The sequence below is a fragment of the Myxocyprinus asiaticus genome, chromosome 27, assembly GCF_019703515.2.
Source record: "Myxocyprinus asiaticus isolate MX2 ecotype Aquarium Trade chromosome 27, UBuf_Myxa_2, whole genome shotgun sequence".
In the NCBI taxonomy this organism is placed as follows: domain Eukaryota; kingdom Metazoa; phylum Chordata; class Actinopteri; order Cypriniformes; family Catostomidae; genus Myxocyprinus; species Myxocyprinus asiaticus.
The window spans coordinates 3,507,545-3,533,203 of NC_059370.1; the positions used below are offsets into that span (position 1 = coordinate 3,507,545).

Sequence of the window (25,659 nt, forward strand, 5' to 3'; positions counted from 1 at the left end):
AGGCTGAATCGTCCCTCAGAACGAGGGCGATTCATGAGTGAAGCGTCTTGAGACTCGTGCCCTCACAGTGAGGGCAGTCTGTCTCTACGAGAGCTGTCTCTGCGTGGGCGCGGCCCAGACAGTGAATGCAGCTCTCATACTGATCTGATGGCGGAATGTGTCCCTCGCAAAATGAACACTTACGGAACGACATCTTTAAAAAGACGCGAACATGTAAGTGGCTCTTTTAGTTATATATATATATATACATACATACATACACACACACACACACACACACACACACACACACAGAATATCACAATAGCTTATAAGGACACAAAACTCCTGCCGAAGCACTGCGGGGAATCAGGATGCTCAAGTGGCCCGTTTACCAGCAAAGCGTCAAGCGCCGAGGTGGAGTAAATGTTCACCGGAACACTGCAGGGGGCGGAGAGTCTTCTCATTGCCATGAAGATCCTGCCCACTGACTCATGTATGTCGACAGCGAAGTAGAAAGCCACTAGATGAGAGATGAATCGATGTCTTGGAGGACGAAATTTCTGAGGAATGGTGTTTGTGCGCCCGCTTTTATACCGGACAGCTTTGCGCCTAAAAGGCCGGGGCTTAAATACCATAGCCAATTTTAGGATTGCCGTTATTGTAGAAAGGTTTCAACTAGGTCATATAGAAGGACACTCCCCATAGCATCAGCTTAGTAATGCAATGTCAAATGTACGGAGTCGTAAGGGAACTGGACACATTGACGAACTCAGCGCAAAATTGATCGCTGTCAACTGTAGGCTTGTTCAATGATATGAGAATAAAACAAACAATATATTGACTTCTTAAGACACTTTTTAATGTCTTATAATCAATGCTTTATACATCTGCCGCAATAATGCAATTTATTTCAATCTGAATTTCAATCTGTATTATATATTTATTACAGTCCCTACATATTATATTTATAAATATTTGAAATATTATGCATTATTTATATTAACTATTTATTTGGGGGCCTTTCTCGGCAAATAATGATGTATGAGATTAATTGCAAATAATTTGATTAATTGCCATGTCATGTCATTAATTTGATAAAAAATATATTGTAATTGATTGACAGGCCTAGAAATTATTATTATATATTTTTTTATTATTAAAGTATGTTATTTTTTTATGGAAAATGTGTTATATATACTGTGTATATATATAAACAGGCACACAAGGAAAAACTGATATATTTCACAGTTTGTGTGGATGTTACATTGACCTTACTGTCCTATTCCTCTTATAATTTTGTTTATAATAATAAAAATGTTTACTCTTTCACATAGGATTCAAAGGTATTATGATATCTGACAAATAGAAATTAAATTTTAGGTTTGATCTGATTATGTGATGTCTAACTTAGAAGGCTAATCACTATGGGTTTAGCCATGCTAACTCAAAACGCACAGTAAGAAAAAGGTAAGACCATATGTAGCATCAGGAATATAATCTGAAATATGATATATAATTTAAAAGACATTTAAATAGTATTTTGATGGTTGACGTCATTATGAAATGGCACTCACAACCATTTTACTTCTGTAATGTGCCAGATATTTCCAAGAAAAACCTGATATTTAATGTGAAGATGTAAGATGGGACTTGATTTTATCCATTGGTAATTGATTGGATGGTAATTGAAAAGTGGATTCTATATGACACAATGGCTTGGTGACGTATGCCATAAGGGAAAGTCATTTGAGCAGAGATTGAGCAAGTTATTACATTTTGATGAATGATTGTGAAAATAATTTTGCACTGATACATCATGCACAATAAGATCAGGAACATGATTGTAGTACTGTAAATGGGTTCAGTTTTGATTGACTGTTAACTTGAAGACCACATACAGCAACTAGTGATATTGTTGGATTTCTAATCGAGTTCTGAAAAGAGTAAGCAAAACAAGTTCTTTCAATCAACGGAAGTGCTTATTTGTCCGAGGAGTGGAGGATTTTGACAAGGTCTTGACTTTGGGCAAGACACCAGAAATTCAAGCAGGACATAGTTTCACTGTCTGGAACTGGATTCATTTTCATGCTGTAATTCACACAGACATGTATGATTTATTGCAGTCAGATTGTCGAGGGAAGGTTTCCTTGGGTGAAATAGGCCAAGACACAGAGTGGTTGGTGGAAGAGATGGCTCATTTTTTATTGTGAGATTGTGACGGGTCTAGAGGACACGCACATACAGACAGTCACTGCAGTCTTCAGGGTTTGGTTCTGTAATAGAAGAAGGCCATCATGTGCTTGTGTCATAGTTCAGTTTAGATGAATTATCTGCTTCTCATGGACACTTCAAACCTGTTTCACATGGTAAAGAGAGACAGTCTCTAAGTCAATATGAAATCAGAATTGACACAATTTACTTGCTTTATACATTTTACTGGTCACACTGCGCACAGTTCTTCAGTGCACGTAATTGCAAAAGAAAAAAAAATGTTTCTCTGTATTATTGTTATTGTCCTATTGGATAATGTTAACCAATAGTAAAATACTTTAAGAAGGGGAGTAGTCCTACACTATTCACTGCAAATTCACATTCAGATCTGACTCTGTTCTAGTTTAGAACACCCACTTTCACAATCCATTAAATTCCTGATGGATAAAATCAAGTCCTGTATAGTCTTGTGTAGTTAGACCATTGACTAAAATGGCATGCGTCTAGACTGTTGTACCTCAAACTGGCCAAGAACCGCCCACTTAGACAGGATGAGCCTTGACATGTAAATGACATGTAAAACGACCAATTGCAATCGATTTGTGCTGTTTAAGGGCAGGAGATATAACATAATAAACGGCTGGTGTGGGAACAATTTATTAAAATAATGCCGTGGCCGTCGCTGTGAGCTATTGCACCAATTGTTTATGCCGTTTTTACAGATTTCTTTAAAGCAATAGTGTACAGTATTTTGATATGGAACAAAGATAGTAACAGTGTTGGCCATAACATATACTGTGTATATACTCTCACCGACCACTTTATTAGGTACACCTGTACATCTGCTTATTTTTGCGATTATCTAATCAGCCAATCATGTGGCAGCATTGTAATGTATAAAATCATGCAGATATGGGTCAGGAGCTTCAGTTAATGTTCACATCAACCATCATAATGGGGAAAAAAATGTTATCTCAGTGATTTGGAGCGTGGCATGATTGTTGGTGCCAGATGAGCTGGTGTGAGTATTTCTGTAACTGCTGATCTCCTGGGATTTTTACGCACAACAGTCTCTAGAGTTTACTCAATGTTAGACATGTTGTATGTTCAGAAATGCTTTTCTGCAGAGCACTGTTGTAACGTGGTTATTTGGGTTACTGTCACCTTCCTGTCATCTTGGACCAGTCTGGCCATTCTCCGTTGACCTCTGTCATTAACAAACCATTTTCGCCCACAGAACTGCCACTCGCTGGATGTTTTTTTGTTTTTCGCACCATTCTCTTTACACTCTAGAGACTGTTTTGCGTTAAAATCCCAGGAGATCAGCAGTTACAGAAATACTCAAACCGGGGGCCTGGGTAGCTTAGCGAGTATTGACACTGACTGTCACCCCGGAGCCACGAGTTTGAATCCAGGGCGTGTTCAGTGACTCCAGCCAGGTCTCCTAAGCAACCAAATTGGCCCGGTTGCTAGGGAGGGTAGAGACACATGGAGTGACCTCCTCGTGGTCGCTATAATGTGTGGTTCTCACTCTCGGTGGAGCGCGTGGTGAGTTGTGCGTGGATGCTGCGGAGAATAGCGTGGGCCTCCACATGCACTAAGTCTCCGCGGTAACGCGCTCAACAAGCCACGTGATAAGATGCACGGATTGACGGTCTCAGACGCGGAGGCAACTGAGATTCGTCCTCCGCCACCCGGATTGAGGCGAGTCACTACGCCACCACGAGGACTTAGAGCGCATTGGGAATTGGGCGTTCCAAAATTGGGGAGAAAAAGAAAATACTCAAACCAGCCCGTCATGCACCAACAATCATGCCACAGTCGAAATCACTGATATCACATAATCGCATGAATAAGTAGATGTACAGGTGTGCAGACCCAATAGAGTGGCCTGTGAGTGTACATGGTAACTCTGTCTCTGTTCTTTTTCTTTGCAGGCAAATCAGAGACACTGTAAACTGGATTTTCAGTGAGCAGATGTTGGTTAACTACATTAATATATTCCGGGACACGTTTTGGCCCAACGGGAAACTGGCACCTCATAACAAAACCCGCTCAGAGACTGAACGCAAGGAAACAAAGGAGAGGGCACAACAGAAGCTTCTAGATAACATTCCAGGTGAGCGAGCTACATTACACAGCTTTTACAGGGGTTTGACATTATGGAAACTCCCTTACGGATGAGATTTTATTGGGAATGCTCAACATAACATTGTTTAATGTGCAAACCTACAGTATGAACAATTCTACCCTCAAATGTGGTGTAATCAGAGGATCTGCTTTTGGACTGATTGGTAAGGCAAGCATCACTATTACTATTGCTCATGATGAGGGTTATGGATTTGAACAAACCGAGATCTCCGAGTATTACACTTTTTTTGCATAACTGGATGTTTCTGCAACTTCAAGCACTTTTGCACTGTGGACTTCTTTTCACACTCTCCCTAGTTTAATTTGTCTACTAAAAGTGTCCAACAATGTATGTAGATGGGGTTTTTTTTTTTTTTTTTTGCAAATGATTGAATGATTTTGCAAATCCTTTGTCTTGGGTCAAACTGTCACAGGCTAAGGCTAATTTCGTAGCTAACATTTTATGTACCCTAAAAACACATTGATGACTTGGATCAAATAATAAAGAAAAGCAGCCAATAAGTGCCCAACATAGATGGGAACTCCTTCAATACTGTTTAAAAAGTATCCCAGGGTGATACCTCAAGAAGTTGGTTGAGAAAATGTCAAGAGTACATGTCTACAAATTCTAGGCAAAGGGTGACTACTTTGAAGATGCTAAAATATAACACAGTTTTGATTTATTTTGGATTTTTTTTTTAGTCACAACATAATTCCCATAGTTCCATTTATGTTATTCCATAGTTTTGATGACTTTACTATTATTCTAAAATGTGAAAACAAATAAAATAAATAAATAAAGAAAGAAAGAAAGAATAAGTGTTTCAAAACTTTTGACAGGTAGTGTATATATACAGTTGTGCTCAAAAGTTTGCATACCCTTGGATAATTGGTAATATATGTACCATTTTTAAAGAAAACATGAGTGAGCAGGCAAAACACATTTCTTTTATTTCTTATGGGATTCATATTCAACTGTAGGTTATAACAGAATGGCACAATCATAAAACAAAACATGGCAACAAAGAAAAAAATGAAATGACCCCTGTTCAAAAGTCTGCATACCCTTAGTTCTTAATACTGTGTATTGCCCCCTTTAGCATCAATGACAGCGTGCAGTCTTTTGTAATAGTTGTCTATGAGGCCCAAATTCTTGCAGGTGGTATAGCTGCCCATTCGTCTGGCAAAATGCCTCCAGGTCATGCAAAGTCTTTTGTCGTCTTGCATGAGTCGCACGTTTGAGATCTCCCCAGAGTGGCTCGATGATATTAAGTTCAGGAGATTGTGATGGCCACTCCAGAACCTTCACCTTTTTCTGCTGTAACCACTGGATGGTCAACTTGTCCTTGTGCTTAGGGTCATTGTCATGCTGGAAAGTCCAAGAGCGTCCCATGCTCAGCTTTCGTGCAGAAGAATGCAAATTGTCTGCCAGTATTTTCTGATAACATGCTGCATTCATCTTGCCATCAATTTTCACAAGATTCTCCGTGCCTTTAGAGCTCACACACCCCCAAAACATCAGTGAGCCACCACCATGCTTCACAGTGGGGATGGTATTCTTTTCACTATAGGCCTTGTTGACCTCTTTCCAAACATAGCGCTTATGGTTGTGACCATAAAGCTCTATTTTGGTCTCGTCACACCAAAGGCGTGTCAAGGTGTTGTCAGGCATATTGTAACCGGGCTTTTTTGTGGCATTGGCACAGTAAAGGCTTCTTTCTGGCAACTCGACCATGCAGCTCATTTTTGTTCAAGTATCGTCATATCGTGCTCCTTGAAACAGCCACACCGTCTTTTTCCAGAGCAGCCTGTATTTCTCCTGAGGTTACCTGTGGGATTTTCTTTGTATCCTGAACAATTTTTCTGGCAGTTGTGGCTGAAATCTTTCTTGGTCTACCTGACCTTGGCTTGGTATCAAGAGATCCCCGAATTTTCCACTTCTTAATAAGTGATTGTACAGTACTGACTGGCATTTTCAAGGCTTTGGATATCTTTTTATATACTTTTCCATCTTTATAAAGTTCCATTACCTTGTTATGCAGGTCTTTTGACAGTTCTTTTCTGCTCCCCATGGCTCAGTATCTAGCCTGCTCAGTGCATCCTCGTGAGAGCTAACAAAGTCATTGACTATTTATACACAGACACTAATTGCAATTTAAAAAGCCACAGGTGTGGGAAATTAACCTTTAATTGCCATTTAAACCTGTGTGTGTCACCTTGTGTGTCTGTAACAAGGCCAAACATTCAAGGGTATGTAAACTTTTGATCAGGGCCATTTGGGTGATTTGTGTTACCATTATGATTTAAAAAGGAGCCAAACAACTATGTGATAATAAATGGCTTCATATGATCACTATCCTTAAATAAAAGACATGATCAGTCATTTTCAAAATCAATGCCAAAATTTTACAATTTCTGCCAGGGTTTGCAAACTTTTGAGCACAACTGTGTATATATATATTCATGTCCCAGGGGTTAATTTTGATTAAAGTGAACAGATTTCAACAGTTTTTTTTGTTTGTTTTTTTTTTGGGGGGGGGGGGTCAAATTTGTGAAAGGGTCAGCTCACTTTTGATCTTTTGAAACCCAGTTAAATTGAATATTGTATTATTGTAACATAATAATAATAGTAATGTTAAGAAATTATTATTAAACATTATTAGTGTATAATAATAATAATTATTATTATTCAATAATAATAATTATTATTATTCAATAATAACAGTTTTTTTGTAGTTGAGTTGACAACAGTCTTTTAATGCAGTGAGATGCTTTCCATTTCTGTCCACAGAAAACCCGCTGTCATGGGGTTATTTTAGATTTGTATAGAAAAATGTAGTGTCCAAAATGTGAAATTACACAAATTTGCAATTAAAGTGAATCTGGAGCGCTTTAAATAAAATGTGATTTGTGCAAGTTAACACACCGATCCGAACATAGAGCACATCATTGTCTCAGGGAACGAGAGGGAGAAAATGTGTGTGTATCGAGCTACAGACAAAACAGCTGTGCACATAAGTGCAGCTCAACGGGCAGTGTGTTCAGACTGTGTTTGTTTAATCAAATCATGCCCTCGTGTTTGATAATCACACTGGGTTGTATTGCGATTTTGATGTTATTTTGATTAATCAGCGCTAGGTGTGATATTTCTTTTCCAAGCAATCCAGTTTTCAATCCAATCCAAATAGAATCGCATAGAACACCTTAGCAACCACCTGGCAACCACCCACAGCACCCTGGCATTGTGACAGTGAGTTTTGGACAGGAAAGCACCACTGACATTTTCTTCTGGTGTAAAAATCTACAGTAGGACCTAGTGAACCTTTTGTAAATATCAATTTTTTTTAATCAAATTTGCTCTATCTTAAATGAAGATGATAAAGGACTGTGCTGATTCAGTCACCCTGAGAACTTGTGTGAATGTTAAAGATTATTGTAGATGTGCACTGAACTGTAAAGCTGTTCATGTTAAAGGATTCATGGCTGCCTGCATGATGCTTTTTAATTAGAGCTGGACACACACAAACACACACACACTGCAGTGATTGTATTTAGAGAGCAGTTATACCTGTCTGAGCTCACAGAGTGCTGGATAATACAGTTCAAGTCCAGGGCTCTCAGAAGCACACACTACAACAGCACAACGCTCCATTTAACACAGTGAAAGCTGCTTTGTGATGCCTTGTCTCATTTAATTGATGATCTCAGTCTTATTTGTGCTTTACCCATGGTACATGTTTAAAAAACTTGTTAATACTGTTGTACTTTTTGATGCTGTTAGTTAATGTTATTTCCCTGTGGCTGTATGTTTATTATTATTATTATTTATTTTTTTGTTCTGTCACTAGCCAGATTTTATACTCTTGAGAGTTGGTACATACGAATTGATGCTGGACTTTTCAGTGTAAAGTGTTTCGGTCACAGTCCTCTTCATTGCCGTGATGTTTGTGTTATTCAGATGCACTTCAGAATCTGGTGGGGCAGCAGAACGCGAGATACGGGATCATCAAGATCTTCAATGCACTTCAGGAGGCCAGTGCCAACAGACATCTCCTCTACGTATGTCACAATTTGTTTCATTACAAACACTGTTTGCAGTGTTGTGGAGTAGTAAACTGAAAGTAGCGACACTACAAATTTAACTACATTCTGCCATTTTCACACTAGTGTAGCTTTTCCAGAAACAAGCTACATTTTCCAACAAGTAGCACTGTAGCACAAATCACTGTATTTCAATTCAGTTACATAAAATAGGATGTTTTCTAGTTTTATTAGTGTATATCAAGTGTAATGTTGTCACACTATTTGTGTAACACTTACAAAAATCAACCATGGTTTTATTATAGTAATACTGTAGTAGCCATGATTGTAGAAACCGTGACTTTAGTAACCATGTATTTTTTGGTGGAAATGATGGTTTTGATACAATGAATTTAAATAAATAAATAATAATCAATATTGTGGTATCCAGATAGTAACCATGGTTTTACTATTGTAATATTGCAGTAACCACAACTTGAGTAACTGGATTATTTTATGGTTACTGTAGTTTTATTACAAATACCATGGTTGAACTACAGTTACCGAGCACTTTATTAGGTACACCTGTACACCTACATAATCATGCAAGTATCTAATCAATCGTGTGGCAGCAGTGCATAAAATCATGCAGATATGGGTCAGGAGCTTCAGTTAATGTTCACATCAACCATCAGAATGGGAAAAAATGTGATCTCAGTAATTTGGAGCGTGGCATGATTGTTGGTGCCAGATGGGCTGGTTTGAGTATTTCTGTAACTGCTGATCTCCTGGGATTTTTACATAAAACAGTCTCTAGAGCAGGGGTATTCAATTAAAGTTTCAAGAGGTCCGGTCTCTACTTTTTAAAAAAAAAATTTTTTAAGAATAGTTATTATAATTTTCCACGTTGGCAGCAATTGTACTTTGTAAAAGGAAAAAAATAATAAATAAACAGTCAAAATAGTCTCTTCAAAGCAGAGATGAGGACACTAGCCCAGAGACAAAGCCAAAGCAGTGGCGAGTGAGGGATCTTTTCTACCAAAAGATTTGGCCAATATGTTTCATAGACTTCATTAGTCGAGGGCACTTGGATATTAATATTACAATATCAACATTTGTTTTCAAGCTGGGTGACAGCAGCCCAGTTTTTGTGTTCGAATATTTTTACATTCTGAAATTTTATTTGTAATTATTTTTACATTCAGATACCTGTGTATGGAACATAGGAGTACTTTTGACTGAGAAAATATAGGTTACTGCATGAGGGTTCAGGGGTAACATCTGAGAGAAAATTTTGAAAATGTAAAAGTCTGAATGGGCCATTTTTATATTTTCCTAAAGTGAGAATCTAATAACAATAAACTAACAATTTACATCTTAAATATACTGTTTGCTTAAATTTAAGTATAAATGGGCTGACTATGAAATAATGGGAACTTTCTCATCAGAAGCAGAGAACTACTATAGTTTCTATTAATTATAACTAATAATCAGGGATGATGACATCTCTGATTAGTGTTCACAAAATGAAAACAAAAAAAATGTTTGTCATGAAAGGCAGGTAACATGCTGATTAATAAAGCTACATTTAGACAGGAAAAGACGTTAGTCTAAAAAGGTGACACGTGAACTTGTCCTGTCAGAAACCTGCTTTAGCTGAACTGTCCGAGTCATTTATCAGACAGATGAAGATAGTTGCACTTTGCTTTATTCTAATTTTCTGCAGTGTGTTTTAGCGAAAGATGCCAGTCTCCATCTACATTGCTGCTCACCAAGTCACCGCTGCTGTTGTTAAAATAACCACAACTGGAACTCTGCTTAGCCTAATCAGGTTTTATGTGACACCTTGTGTATATTGGGAGGGAGAGAGGCAACATGCACGGATCAGGAAATGAAGCGTGTTCGGCACTTGAGAAAAAGATGATATAGCGCTGATCGCCCCCGAGTGTTTGTGGTGTGTACAGTGTATGATGGAACCAAGCCGGGGTTCGGACTCAGACCATGGTCCACTAATCAGTGACCCCTGCTTTAGAGTGTAAAGATGGTGCGAAAAACAAAAAACATCCAGCGAGCAGGAGTTCTGTGGACTATATCACCTTGTTGATGAGAGAGGTCGACGGAGATTAGCCAGACTGGTTTGAGCTGACAGAAAGTCTACGGTAACTCAGACAACCACTCTGTACAATTGTAATGAGCAGAATAGCAGCTCAGAATGCACAACATGTTGAACTTTGAGGCGGATGGGCTACAACAGCAGAAGACCACGTCGGGCACTTTATTAGGACCATAGTGTTCCTAATAAGTGATCTGTATATGGTTACTGTAGTAAAACCATGGTTCATTTTCATAAGCGAATGTCTAATTATCCCTAATTGCATATATATATATATATACATATACAGGTGCATCTCAATAAATTAGAATGTCGTGGAAAAGTTCATTTATTTCAGTAATTCAACTCAAATTGTGAAACTCGTGTATTAAATAAATTCAATGCACACAGACTGAAGTAGTTTAAGTCTTTGGTTCTTTTAATTGTGATGATTTTGGCTCACATTTAACAAAAACCCACCAATTCACTATCTGAATTTAAGACTTTAAATAATCTTAGAACATGAAATTGTATACTGAATATAATAATGATTTGAGCTGTCACTGTTTGAAATAGTGTGCTCAATTTACAAGTAATAACATTAAGTTTACATTCATTTGTATAACAAGCGCTATAACAGTACTGTCACTTTAAGAGAGCAACGAGCATCTCACAGACTCGCACAGATGTTTCTGTTCATTTATTAAGGAGAGAGATGTTTTTTTAGCGCATTCGTGCTATTTGAGATTAGAATTGATATTTCTTTTTACTTTTTCATCTGACGGTAAAGAACAGAAGGATATTAAGACACATTATTCAGTGAAAGTGGAGTGCGTGGATGTGATCTTTGAAGACACATTACGTGGAAGAAATGGTCAGATTTGATCTCAAGCACTTTTCATCAAAACAAGGCGATTTTCCAGGTATTCCAGTACTTACATTTCTAAGAGCTAAATTCAAGCACTTTAACGACCTTGTGTGAACCCTGTAAACAGTGTAGAAAAAAAGCATAGTAGGTGTAAATTCAAGCAATAGAGAGATTATGATGTCTGACGGCTCAATTTATTTATGATCACATGGACAGAAAACAGTGTTGCAAATTTTGAAATATCGAGTTGTGCCTCAATGGTTCATAATTTTTTTTTAATTCATGATATATTGAAATTCAATGTACTATCCCATTCCTATTCAGTAAACATGTGCTGTAAGGGTCTAAAAATGACCAGAAAACTCATAAAAGTAGTCCATACTACTTTTGCGCTGTATTCCAAGACTTCTGAAGCCATAAGATAGCCTTGCGTGAGGAACAGACCCAAAATTACGTCATTACTCACTGAAAATCTTTCCCTGTGCTGCAGCTCTCATATCTCTTTCGCCAGTATTAAATTTGGCACGTCTCATTCATTTTCAAGAATCACAAGAACCAATAATAGTGCAACGTGTCTTTACAAGTGACGCTTGGAAATGTGCATGTACGAAGGTGATTTTGAGAGCTATGATGGAGGCAAAGAATTTCTGAAAATAACACCTTAAATTTGTTCTGAAAATGAACGTCTTAAATGTGTCACATGCCTACTGAAGACTTGTTATTGAGGGCTCGAGTTATTTCGTACTTCAATTCTGTTTCTGTGGTGCTTTTGTCCTTTCGGGAGCTTGACAGAGAACAAGGAACATTTAGCTAAATTTCTCCTCTCATATGTCCATGGAAGAAAGTCATACGGGTTCAGAACAACACCCGTGTAAGAAAATGATGACAGAATCACAAATGAATAAGGCAGTGTGTGGTTTTGAATATGTAGCGTTTTTTTCTTTCCTCTGACATGAGCGACTGTTAAAGCAGAGTTTATTTTCACTGTCTGTCAGCTGATGTTCTCATTTCTGCTTTCCGAGGTAAACACACACTCAGTCATGCCTGAATGGAAAGTGATAATTGGAAAACAGGAGATGGTACTTTACTGTTCAGAAGCTGTGAATGGCAGGTTGTTACTCAAGTTCATATGAATACGAGATTGATCCTATTTACTGTCTTAATAAATGTCCCTGGTCTTATTGTGCACATAAATAAATAAATGTTTGTCTGTTCTATCTTTCATTAAAATGGAATCACTTTTTCTTCTGCCACACAGCCTGTTGTGTAATGTTAACGTTATCCTATAGCAATATATCTGTTTAGACAATGTTTTAGTGAACTCATATTCAGGTCTGACTCTTTTCACAATCTAATCAATTCCCATGGATAAAATCAAGTCCCGCCCAACAATTTCTTTTAGTCCTGTATTACTCGGAAATGTGTCGCATTATGGAAGTAAAATGCATTGCAAAGACCTTTTTAGATTTACTTTAAAGCTGCATTTATACTTGATAAATTCATATTTAAAACTGAAATCAATTAAAATATCATATTATTAGTGATTATGTAAGGCAGCACTGTATTGATGTTCCTTATTCGAACCCATTCTGGTCAGGGTTTGTTCTAGACCTCTAACGCTAACTAATAAACTCCTGCAATGCGCTGAACGTATAGATTGCATTCAGACTTTATTTGTAGATCATTTCAGCCTCAGACGTGATATTTTCATTTTTTGAAAATCTCTCTTGGCTTACATTGAAAGCTTGTTTACCATTAAAAATCTTACCGTGAACACGACCTGAAAATACTGGTAAATTTTGCTCTGGCAATTGGTCTTAATGTGAAGTTGTATCATTACCTATACATTTCCATACTGATGGGATGTGTGAACAACACCTGTGGTACATTTACCAGTAAAGGCAACCCAACGATTTTCCTGCAATTTACCTGGTTGCATGTGCAAACAGGGCTAACAACATCATCTCTGATAATATTTGTGGACTTTGTGGAATTGAGTCTTCTTGCATCTATTTAAATAATAATGATTCGTGATTGGTCTTCCTTGCATGCATTGAACTATTTATAGCCGTCTTTAAGCTACACTTTGACTATATTTTGATTCTCATACACCAGACACGTGCCGAGTGTCATGATGATAGTGAATCAAAGCCTACAACCTAAACTTATATACATCTTTTCCTTTAGGAAATGCAACTCTAGCTGCTTTTAACATTTGTCCTTTGTGTACACAGTTAATTGTTTTGAAGAGCACATCCTTATTCCATGAAATGGTTGTACTGTTGCTCCCTCTTATGGTGGAATGGAGAAGATGGAGCTAATAAATAATTTGATCCTTGTAAATGAAATGTGGGTTAATTCACCTCTCTTTCGGTTTTATTTCTTTTTTCAGATTTTGTTGGAGATGCTTCTTAAAGAACTGTACCCTGAGCTGAGCGTAGAGGCCACACAAGCCTGAACAACATCACACACGCAGCAGAAGATGGCTCGTGTCTCTCTTAACGTGCTGGACGGATGCTTTTGAGGTTTTTTCCCCCCATTGTTTTATTTCTGAAACACTTTGTAGAGCTGGATCTAGGAAGCACCATGGCTTTAGAAACAACATGAGTATGTTTGTGTTTTAATCTGTTCTTGTGTTTTTCTCTCGTGGGAAGAACAGGCTAGCTCACTGCCAGCTGCCATGCTCTGATTCTTTTTCTCTCATTTTCTTTCTTCTGAGGGTTGTTTTGCTTGGTGTGCTCTATAATGTGAAGAACAGTGGAATGAGTGTTATATATCTGTAAAAAAATATCTCCCTATTGTGATCATTATGAAGGCTTTTAATCGTGCAATATGTCATGTACAGTTATTGTGAAGGTTTTGTTTGTGATATTATTGTTATTTTTAACAAAAATAGACTAGAGCATTTATAAGCAATAAATTGCAAAAGACGACTTGCCATGTGTCATGTCTTCAATATACTGACATTACGAGTATTTAAACTCCACTGAGAGTAGTTACACCAGTGAAGATTTGAGTGCTAATAATTGGGAAATGATCCCAATAACACTTTTTCCACAAAATATGGTCTTTACCTTCAGAGTGAAGATTTGAAAACACATTTTTAATTATATAGAAAATAAAGCCTATTTTAGGAACATTAAGATCGTTTTGTTTCGTGACATTTTCATGACAATCACATTACACAATTCTCATGAAAAAAATCTCACTCATTACTGTAATAAAATATGCATGTGAATATGGTGTAATATAAGTATTCTTGTACAGTATATATTTATAATTGTACTTTACAAATATAATTTACAATTTATATAGAATGGCATTGCATTACATAAAATATAAAAACAACTGGCATCTGCAAACAAAATGCTAAAGCTTTACTTTGCTTTTATTTTTCACTACATTTTATATTTGCTCTATGATGTAATACATTTTTAAGTGTGGCTAAAGTATCTAAATACTTTTGGGGCTACTCTATCTTTTCACATTATGGTAATGCTATTTTATAATGCTAATTTTCTTTATGCATAATGTAATTTCTATTTTTTCCTTCTGAATTTGGGATGAGATAGGACCTGGACACATCATTATAGTTTGTTTGTGATATTCTCACAAGGGGAAGTGAAGTTGACATGTTCAAATTTCATATAATGATGACAAACACATACCCATGTATTACATTTACAATGAAATGAAATAAACTTTTTATTCATTAGCATCAAAGTCAGGACAGCGATTGTAATTACACATCACCCTAACTGAAAGTCTCATTGCGTCCTGTTAGTGAGTTCAGTTTAACACTGACTGTATCCATCATAAACTTTACTGATGAGAGAAATTGTGTGATTGCTGTTTTTGTTTAAATCCTGTCATATACAATGTCCATTTGCAGCTCCTTGCACATCACTGGATCTATCTCTGCAGCCTGACAATACAAAAGAGAGAGAGAGAGAACACAAACTTAACAAACAGACCTTAGCCAGGATAGATACCAAACTGAATTTTTCATAGACGTTGCAAGGGTAGGGGACGTTCACATCGAACACGTTGTTTTTCCAATTGTTTTCCAAATTAAAAATGCAGCACTACTCTAAAGAAATGAACTGTTGGTTTAACTTAAAAAGCAGTGTCAAGTGGTTCCAAGCAACAGTGTTGAGTAGTTCCAACAAGTCATAGTTCAGTTGTATCAGAGACTATTTAGGAGAGACGGGCCACTTCTAAGTCCCACCTTACAGGTAAAAGAACCAATCACCATTTACATACAGACATCACGTTAATCAACTCGATAACACGCATATGCATTACCTATACAAGCCTGGAAAATTGCATTTTATAGCGTGATCTGAGGCAAAAAAAGCACAATTTATGATACCAGTGTTGTCAGATTTTACTGCTGATTTGAAATATGTTCTTTGATTGTAATCTTGACCAACCTTTTGGAGATTTCGGTCTTTCCCCTTTCAAGTAATTAGATAGGAGCTGCACTTGTATGCCGCTTGTTTACATAGAAAATTTCAGCCCGGGAACGTTCCAAAGATGGCCGCCAGTGAACTGAATTGTTAAAAAGACTTTGGTTGTATGAACTAAATAAATTCAAGTAAACTGGACAAAAGCTTTTTGAGTAAATGCAAACCATTTGGATTTGTTAGTGTTGTGTATTATTATTATTATTTTGATAACAAAATTTGATAAGCGTTGGACTTGCATAACTTCAATTTATTATTTTAATTAACAATAGGCTAGCAACAGTTCGCATTGGCATGGTAAATGTATTGGCGCAAATCTCAAAGTAGATTCTTACCACTCTGCTGTGAGTGGCATAAAAATAGCTCACTGAACAAAATAATATTAAACCTATGCTCACCACAGTGGTATCCCCCAAAATGACAACATTACAGAAACTCTTCAAAATCTCAACATAAAAAACACTAAATACTACTAATTATTCTCCCTTTGTATACATCTTGCACAAAACCACATAAAATTACAGTTAATTATACCCTCTATGGACAGGTTAAAGAAAGAATCGGCACATTTTTGTTTTTACATGCCAGACTTTTGACGACATGTAAGCGTAATGCAACTGAAAATAATATTAAGCAAACCGAGAAGGGGGCATCTTTACATATATATACTGTATGTATGACTTGCTTGTACAAATATTGTACACATTCTCAAATAAAAATCTAGAAGCTCTCGAGTTTTGCAACACTTTCTAACAGACGCCCAACAGGTGCATTAAACTAGTTTCTAGCCGAAGAATGTTGTGAAAACAGTCAATGGAAAAGTTGAAGCAAATCAGTTGTGTCGTCATTAAATGCAATGTAAATGTAATTGACCCTTCGCTAAGCTCCGCCCCCCTTTGTTACAGTTGCTCGCTCCGACAAGCTCTGCAAAACTTCCCATTGGAATGAATGGGAGATTGCCGTGAATGACGCTTGTTTTTGGCAAAATATACTCATAAACTAATAGATATTTTTGCATGGCCTGGTATGAAGAGTGACATTGTAGTGCATATTTATCTTAAGTTTTTTGTCAAAAAAATTGTTAAATTACACATTAATTTGATTAAAAACTGTAACTGACTGTGAATCAGAATCAAGGCAAACGATTATTTCAGTCACTTGAAAAGAGAAAAACTTTAATAGCGATTACACATCTAAAAACATTAGCGTAAGTGAACAGAGAAGTTGCGAGGCCCGGTGTGAAAGTTGCGAGGTGAACGAGAGGCGATCTACTGTATTCCGTGACTGCTACCGGGTCCTTGAATAACGTATAACGTGCGAGTAAGGGCAGCCGGTGGAGTTTCTGGTGCCCCCTAGGGAGCTGGTGCCCTACGCAGACTGCATAATATGCGTATAGGGAGCGGCGGTACTGCTCACGACACCTCAGGACCGCTGTGGCCAAATAAGGTAAATTTTCTTCAGAGTGTGCACTCACGAGACACAACACGAAGACGAGGCTGAATCCAGCTTCTTATTCAGTAAAAGTTCTTCTTTGCCTCTGCACAACTCAATCTCTGATGAGTAAAATCTGAATATTTACTAGCCAGTGGCTAATAACAGACATATTTTAGTCGCATAGCGCAGAATTTAGTCGCATATGCGTGTGATTTCAACATTAACTCTCTTCATTCAGTTTCGTGCAAAGCATGCTGGGAACTTTTATCTACTGAAAACTTTTTGGAAAGATATATTTTCAATGTTTTGTCAGCTGAAGGATCAAAACCAATGGAAACAACAGTACAACCCACTAAACTGATTGTAAGTCCATCCCCTCACAACCTCATTTTTATTTCCATCAAAAAATAAATATGGCATAATCTGAGGTCCATAGCTGCGTTTACGTTTGTCAGCAGATTTGCAGAAACTCTGTGTGTGTCTGAGTGTGGTGTACTGCAGTCACTTTGACCAGCGATGCTGAGAGAAGTCAGACTTTTGACTATCAGCATGAAGTCTGATCCATATTGCAGCTCATTCTGGCCAAGAATCGCCCACTTATACAAGAAGAGACTGCAAAGCGACCAACCACAGTTTGATTTGTTTTTACTCATCATTTAAGTGGGTTCCAACAATAAAAGAAAGGTGTGGAAAAAATAAAATAAGCGCGACTCTCTGCAAACAGAAAAAAACAGAAAATGTGTATAGACTTCTTCCTCGGAATTTCTGTCTATCCAAATGTAACAAGTACTGATTATTTCACAGTCTCAATACAGCACAACAAACAGTGCAGTTCTGCTTGCGGAAATCTAGTGTCCTCTAGTGTACCACTAACCTGAAACATTTGTAATTCATCATAATTTGAATTGTTTTTCGAGGTGAGCGACAGTACCTGTGTGAAGTATCTTTGTGCTGTCTCTCTGTTCTGCAGGATGCCTCGGCCCAGCTGAAGGCAGCGTGCGTAGTAAAACATAGCTATACTGATACCCTTCCTGATATACTCCTCCAGACAGTCTGTGTGTCGCGCTAAAGCACTGATGTCCTCGTATTTGCACACACTGCAGGTCAATCCATTTAAAGACAGTAAACAGAACAGTGTTCCTTAATTCTGTCTGACTAGACCCAACAATTTCTGGACGATATAATAATAACAACTTTCCCTTTAATAGAGGATATTTTATGTATAGGTGGAAACACTCTTTTGTTAAGGGGTTATAAAAGGGTTCAGTAAGACTAATAATTGGGGGCCTGGGTAGCTCAGCGAGTACTGACGCTGACTACCACCTCTGGAGTCGTGAGTTCGAATCCAGGGTGTGCTGAGTGACTCCAGCCAGGTCTCAGACAACCAAATTGGCCCGGTTGCTAGGGAGGGTAGAGTCACATGGGGTAACCTCCTCGTGGTCACGATTAGTAGTTCTCGCTCTCAATGGGGCGTGTGGTAAGTTGTGCATGGATTGCGGAGAGTAGCATGAGCCTCCACATGCTGTGAGTCCACCACCCGGATTGAGGTGAGTAACCGCACCACCACGAGGACCTACTAAGTAGTGGGAATTGGGAATTCCAAATTGGGAGAAAAGGGATAAAAAATAAATAAGTAATGACTAATAATTAATTTACGAATGCATAAATATAAAATATTAATAAATAAAAAATCGTTGATCTGCAGTTATAATGAAATGTATAAAAAGGTTACTTCCATGCAATAACTGTCATTTTACCTCATGTAATAAATGCTTAACACTTAATCAACATTATTAAACTATGAAAATGTACCTTTAACCATGTAATGCATAATAGTCTATTTTTTGCTGCATTGTGGCATAAATCATGAATTAGGGTATTTTTTATTAATTTAAGTATGAACAATTATCTTTATTAAGCAATTATGACATGTACAGCATGTTAAAATCTTCACTCTATAAATGCTCCTTTTTATTCATGTTGTCATAACTGCATATCAGTGATTTAAATGTAAATGCCTTATTAGCTGTTAATAAAAACTTTTATAAACTCTTAACAAAAGGGAACATTAATGTAAAGTGTTAGCGTATAGATCTTAGTAGCCCCCGTTGCAGCTTGATCTAATGATGGTTTGATCACATTGAGATTTTAACTCCATTTTAAACTAGAAAGGCAAAAGTTTGTTAAGACAAAGATGTTGGCTTATCTGAGACATAAAGACAAATGGCCTTGAATACATTATATCTATACAACATTAAGAGGATGAATGGATGGATGGACAGATGGATGTACTGAAGGATGGATGGATAGACGGATGACAGATATATAGATGGATGGATGAATGGATAGACAGATGACAGATGTATGTACTGAAGGATGGATGGATAGACGAATGACAGATATATAGATGGATAGATGGATAGATGACAGATATATAGATGGATGGATGGATAGACAGACAGACGAAAAGCTATGGATTTTGAAAATCTCAAGTTTGTACAATTCTGTCAAGCCAATATAACAACTTGTATCCTTTAAACTGTCTGAAGACACAATCTGTTGTACCTCTCCCCTAGGGCAGCTGCTCTTGAGTACAGCTTCCTATGGTAGTAGCAGGCAGTCAGGTGGCCTTGTGCGTACACGTTTCCTCTCTCTGCTGCCTCCTTCAGGCAGAACAGAGCAGCTTCTGGATCCCTCTGCACTCCATGACCAAACAGATACATCACACCCAGGGCGCCCTGAGACTCCAGACTACCATTACCACAGGCATCGGAGTGCCAAAGGAAAGCCTGAGGACCACAAACACACATACACACATTCAGTGACAGTTTTACTGAAGAAGAAGGATTTTGAAAAGAATTGACCAATTCTCATGACTCTCATGTCAAAATCAACTAGATAATAGCCGCTTTCACAAATGAAGCCTGTTAAATTTCAATAAAATTGTGAACGAATCAGTCTTTTTGAACAAATATTTTAAGTGAACAAATCGTTTTGTTTTACCTCTGTACACTGACTCATATTTCTTGTTCACTGACATCTCTCCCTTCTGAAGCCAGTGAGCTCTAGTTTGAAGCGTGAGACTATTTTGGTGGCTTTTTATGCCTGTAAAGACTGATTATAGCACTAGCCAATTGCATTCGAGTGCAGGCTGTGAAGGAGCATTTCATTGGTTTAACTAATACACCCTTCACTGAACTAATACACTCGTTCGCGAATGACATGATGAATCAGTCATCATGAAAGATGATCTGCTGACCAGTCTGAACTAATTATAAATATAAGTGAGTGATGACCACACATTACACTGACAAATGGATGTTATTGAAACTAAGAAACTCAGTTATTGAAACTGCACTGCTGAAGTGCTTTGTGGAATTGTAGACACAATCATTTTTAATAAAGGATAATTAGACTTGTTCTGGTCGTGAATGACTGCTTTTGGTTCAATGCAATTACTTAAAGATGGTAATTTGCAGCCACCTACAGGCGCAAAGACGTAACTTGCAGAAGTGGTCAATGAATGAATCAATGAACGAATCTGATTCAAAAGACTCGAGTCACTGAAATGAATCAAAATCACCACCACTAATTACAATATTGAAGCCCTAACCCAAGTTTGTACAATAACTTTGTGTTGGCTTTGTCAAGTCACCATCATGAGACACAAAAACAAGTGCAAGGAAGAGAAAGATTCTTGTCTTAAACATTTAAGTAACAGGTAAATGCTGCAGTTAATAATGCATGATGATGATCTGAGTGATATCATGGACCTTTCTGAGATTGAGAGTTTCAGGTCTGCAGTAGAACATGCCCAGAGCGGATTGAGCTTTCACACTCGCGTTTGGGTTTCCATCATCAGCTGCCAGGAGCCACAGCCTATGACACAAGTTAACACACAATATATGAGAGTGATTGCAGCTCTTTCCTCTTCAAACAAGCTCTAAATTTGACATGTACTTCTGAAAGATGTATATTTTAACATTTTGTTAATAAAAGTCTGCTGTCTGTCTAAATTGATAACCATCTGTTCAACACTGACTCACCGCTCTGCCTCAGTGCTGGACGTTTGGACACCAAATCCCTCCAGATACGCCCTGCCCAGGTTATACAGCGCTGCGTATCTGATACAGCCCACTTCAGGGGAATCCCACAATGCAACTTTTCTCATGTACTCAATTGCCTTGCTCTATAAAGGTGATGGTTGACACAAAATTATTTCTGCTTTCACAATGAGAGAGTGGAAAACTGTTAATATATTTTTGCTAATTTATTTACACACATAAAGCATTTGATTCGAATTGATTCTGCAATTTAATGGTAGCTATAAAAAAGTCTAGAAACATGGCATCTGTGAGATCACAACTTTAGTGAGCATAATAGAGCACAACAGTCTTGTTCTGGAAGTAAAAATCCCATTTATTTTCTCCACGGGTGAATGGATTTGAAATGATAACTTATAAAACCTTTAAAGAAGGACTTACCATGAGTTTCCAGGTTGTTAATCGATTAAACATGCTTCTGTTGAAGCCATCAATCTATGTTATTTCAACTTCATTTATTATAGATTGTGCTTAATAGTGTAATTTCTGGTGAAGAACTACACTACCCATGAATCCTGAAGGGAAACGATCAACCAATCAGAGAATCACGGCCAACAAAGCGCACCACAAGAGCTCTGCAGTGACTACCCACTCCCATGACACAATCAAGTCACTCTCCCTACACTCTCAAACTACTTATATATTTGCAAATAACTGAATATTTTGCAACAGAATAATATATATATATATATATATATATATATATATATATATATATATATATATATATATATATATATATTTTATTATAATTTACTTTAAATCAATAGTTTTTTAATTTTAAATTTTTTTTAATTCGACTATGTCATGGAGTTGTAGTTCATTCCCTCAATAAAGACATTAAGTACACAGCTTTGTGTTTTTGTCCGAGTTTCAAATACACATGTTGGTTTGGTTCATGGCTTAGAAAGCTTTTATCAAGACTTTTATGAATTCCCTATGGAAAAAATAAATGGGAAAAATACTTCCGGAACCATGATGGCTGAAAAAGTTGGCAGGCACTGTTGCACTCTATTGCAGCTGTGATGCTCACAGTGATTAAGAAATTAAAGGGATAGTTCACCCAAAAATGAAAATTCTCTTATATATATATATATATATATATATATATATATATATATATATATATATATATATATATGAACAGGGATAAATATATATATATATATATATATATATATATATATATATATATATATATATATATATATTTTTTTTTTTTTTTTTACTATAAATTCTTCTCCCTACCCAGTAAGTGCCGATATGCACGGAGAATACGAATTGCCAAAAACAAAAGAAGAATGTGAAAGTGAAAGTGGAGATTTATAGTAAAAAAGAACTTATTATATTGATCTGATTATATGCTTTTTGAACCTTCAAAGTTTTGGTCACCATTCGCTTGCATAGTGAGGACCAACAGAGCTCAAATATTCTTCTAAAAATATTTATTTGTGTTCTGCTGATGAAAGAAAGTCATACACATCTCGAATGGCATTAGGGCGAGTAAATGATGAGAGAATTTTCATTTTTGGGTGAACTATCCCTTTAACTGGTGACCAGCCCAAAACAGCAACAATGGCTCAACCAATTGTGTGAGCTTGGGGCGGGGCCATCATTTTTTCTGACCAATGGCAGACAGGGGGAGTGTTTGGGAAACCTGTCTGAAATTGTCATTATTTCAGAGTGGAAACTGACAACAACGAAGCTTTGATTGTACAAAAGTCCAATATTGGCAAGGCGACATCTGAAAAATGTTCGTGTTCATAAAGCATTTAAAAAGATAATGCATAGCTGTGATGACAAATTTTCAGTAAACCCCCTTTGTAAATCTGACATTAGTAATATCATAATACAAAAAGGCACTCACGAGGTCTTCTTTGGTTCCAAGGCCATCATAGTAAATGACAGCCAGTTGATATAGAGCTCTGGGATCTTGATCTCTAATGCTATCAAAGATCATCTCAGCTTCTGTATAGCGACCCTGAAGAGTACCAGGAGTCATGACTCGTGACAATGAATAATATTAACTCACGTCTACTATGTAACAATCTGCTGTCTGACTGTGATCTCAAATGATTCTGTCTTTGCACATTAAAACACTGTACACTCCTGGGGAATAAAATAGGCCATGCCCCAAATTTTCCAAATATCTTCTGAGAGTTTTTTTTATTTTATTTTTTATTTAAAGATTAGTCATTGTTGGCACACCTGATGCAGCTCATCAAAGAGGCCTGATAACAAGAAACCTGGAACCAGGAGTTCCAATATGCAGTGTTGTGAGTCCCAAGGTAGAGTGAGAAAATCTGCTCGAAAAAGAGCAAAATATCATGCAGGGGTTGCTGTCAGCCCAACTGTAGCTATTCTGAAGTTTATAAGACCCTAAAGGCAGAAAAAATCCCTATTTCTCTATCAGCTATCAAGAGAATAGGGCAATGCTTTGAAACAACAGGTGATGTTACCAGAATGAATGAATCTGGAAGGCCCAAAGCCTCTTCATGCAGGAATGACCACCTGCTGAAATGTACAGTTCTCAAACACAGGAAAAACTGCCAGCAGAATTCATGACCTCAGAAAACAAAACTCTTTCCAGAAGAACAATAACCAGAAGGTTATCTAATGCAGGTTTTGTGTCTAGAAGATGTGTAAAAAAAAGCCATTGCTCTCTCAGGAAAAACATCAAAGACAGAATGAAGTTTTTGGCAGAATATGGAAATTTTGATTGAGTTGAGTTGTGTGGAATGATGAAACACAATTTGAGTTGCGTGGTGATGCTCCAGAGAGGTGTTTTCGATCTGGTGAGAAATACAATAGTGAATGCATCTCTACCACAGTGAAGCACGGGGGAAGAGGTGGCATAGTGTGGGGAGCCTTTTCAGCTGCTGGTACAGGTGAGCTGCTTCACTGTGAAAAGTTCATTAATGCTTCGGAGTACAGGAGAATATTGCAGAAACGCTCGTTTCCCACAATTGAAAAGCTGTTTTCCAAAGAGGAATGATCAGATGTTATTTTGGTCCTGCCCACACTGCGAAGTCCACCAAGAAGTGGGCACATGTTCTGGCCTGGTCAGAGTCCAGATTTGAGCCCTATAGAGAATATTTGTTCTCATCAACAGTTTGAAGCACCAACACTGAGTGGAACAACATTGACTCTTCTTTCTGTAAAAAGCCGTCCGCAAGTTTACCCACAAGGCATTTAAAGAAATCAAAGGGAAAATCTATCCCATAAGTTACTTTATCTATTTGTTCAATTCTTGCTAATGTCCTGACCAGTGATTTGTGGTTAAGGCCGTTAAAAGCTTAATATTTTGCCATTTTGGGTTAGGCCCAGGAGTGTACAGTGAATACGTTAGTGTTACCTCTTCATAGTGTAACTGTCCCAGGAGGAAAGTGGCTTGAGAGTCGCCTCTTTCTGCTTTCTCTTTCTGCAGTCTCACTGTCTTCTCCACGGACTCAGCACTGAGCTCTGCTTTAGATCACACTCAAATCATGTTAACAGATTTAAGTCAGTTACATTTAATGCATATACGTATGTTGCGTTAAATGAAACATTGATGGATGGACATGAAAAACGTATTATTATTATTTTTTTCATTTGTTAAGTAATGGCTCTATAAATGTGCGCTTCATCACCTGATTTCTCGTCAAGTCTCAACTCTTCGCTGATATCTTGATAAATGTCAGTTGTTGTTTTGAGGATCTTCGGACATGTGAATGTCTCCGGGGATTCGTCTTGTGAGTTCTGTTCATTACAGTCCATGATCTCACTCACAAACACTGCTTACAGTGTGTACACTTATTTTACAATCAGCAGCACGTTTCTCGAAGATTTGATATTTTGACTCTAGTAGTTTACGTTGATGAATTCTTACCTTGGGGCTGTCTCTTTTAATCCATTTTGTAACAGAAAACTCTTATTTGACGTTGCCACAAAGTAAAGGAAGCGTCAGCCTCAACACGTCATTACACCAAACGTTACCTTGACAACCGCTTGTGTCACTTTTGCTTTTCCTTTTCCTCATTTGATATAGTCTACATTGTAAAACAAAAATTTGACAACAAAATGCTTTAAAATCCTGTCTGTAGTAAACACTTTTTAAGCTCGGTTCAATCGACAGCATTTGTGGCACAATGTTGACTACAACTAAAAATGATTTTAGTCCCTCCTTTTCTTTAACAAACAAAAAAAAAAAAAAAAAAAAAAAAAGCAACAATCAAGGTTACAGTGAGGCACTGACAATGAACTGAATGGGGCCCATTTTTGGAGGGTTTAAAGTCAGAAATGTGAAGCTTATAAAAAAAGAAAAGAAAAGAAAAAAAACATTAATTCTTCTGTTAAACTCATGTATTATTTGAG

At 37.3% G+C, this 25,659-nt stretch overlaps 2 protein-coding genes across 3 annotated transcripts in view; one reads left to right on the forward strand and one right to left on the reverse strand.

The window, feature by feature from the left end:
• Positions 1 to 14,236, forward strand: part of snx25 (sorting nexin 25) — a 126,411-nt gene extending 112,175 nt beyond the window's left edge. Inside the window, exons 17-19 of the mRNA XM_051658544.1 lie at positions 4,131 to 4,312; positions 8,282 to 8,382; positions 13,696 to 14,236. Coding sequence (XP_051514504.1) covers positions 4,131 to 4,312; positions 8,282 to 8,382; positions 13,696 to 13,761 — 349 coding nt within the window. The 3' untranslated portion in view covers positions 13,762 to 14,236. The remainder of the gene's footprint in view (positions 1 to 4,130; positions 4,313 to 8,281; positions 8,383 to 13,695) is intronic.
• Positions 14,237 to 14,978: 742 nt separating this feature from the next.
• lrp2bp (LRP2 binding protein) lies at positions 14,979 to 25,434 on the reverse strand. Of its 2 annotated transcripts, none has more exons than XM_051658593.1 (8): positions 24,936 to 25,434; positions 24,662 to 24,768; positions 23,174 to 23,287; positions 21,250 to 21,392; positions 20,977 to 21,082; positions 19,769 to 19,992; positions 18,135 to 18,300; positions 14,979 to 15,228 (listed from the first exon to the last, which is right to left on the reverse strand). In XM_051658593.1, the coding sequence occupies exons 1-8, from the start codon at positions 25,060 to 25,062 to the stop codon at positions 15,163 to 15,165; spliced, it is 1,053 nt and encodes a 350-aa protein (XP_051514553.1). In that variant the 5' UTR covers positions 25,063 to 25,434; the 3' UTR covers positions 14,979 to 15,162. The 2 variants fall into 2 exon arrangements, with proteins under 2 accessions (XP_051514553.1, XP_051514552.1); XM_051658592.1 differs by having other exon boundaries at positions 24,662 to 24,771.
• Between the last annotated feature and the right edge of the window lie 225 nt (positions 25,435 to 25,659).

Bases quoted from the DNA above. Each gene is read 5' to 3' on its own strand.
- lrp2bp (XM_051658592.1), bottom strand. From the start codon at position 25,062: ATGGACTGTAATGAACAGAACTCACAAGACGAATCCCCGGAGACATTC. The intron at 21,393-23,173 runs GTGAGTGCCTTT...TCACCTTTATAG, and splicing joins TTGGAACCAAAGAAGACCTC to AGCAAGGCAATTGAGTACAT. The intron at 21,083-21,249 runs GTGAGTCAGTGT...CTTGTGTCATAG, and splicing joins TCCAGCACTGAGGCAGAGCG to GCTGTGGCTCCTGGCAGCTG.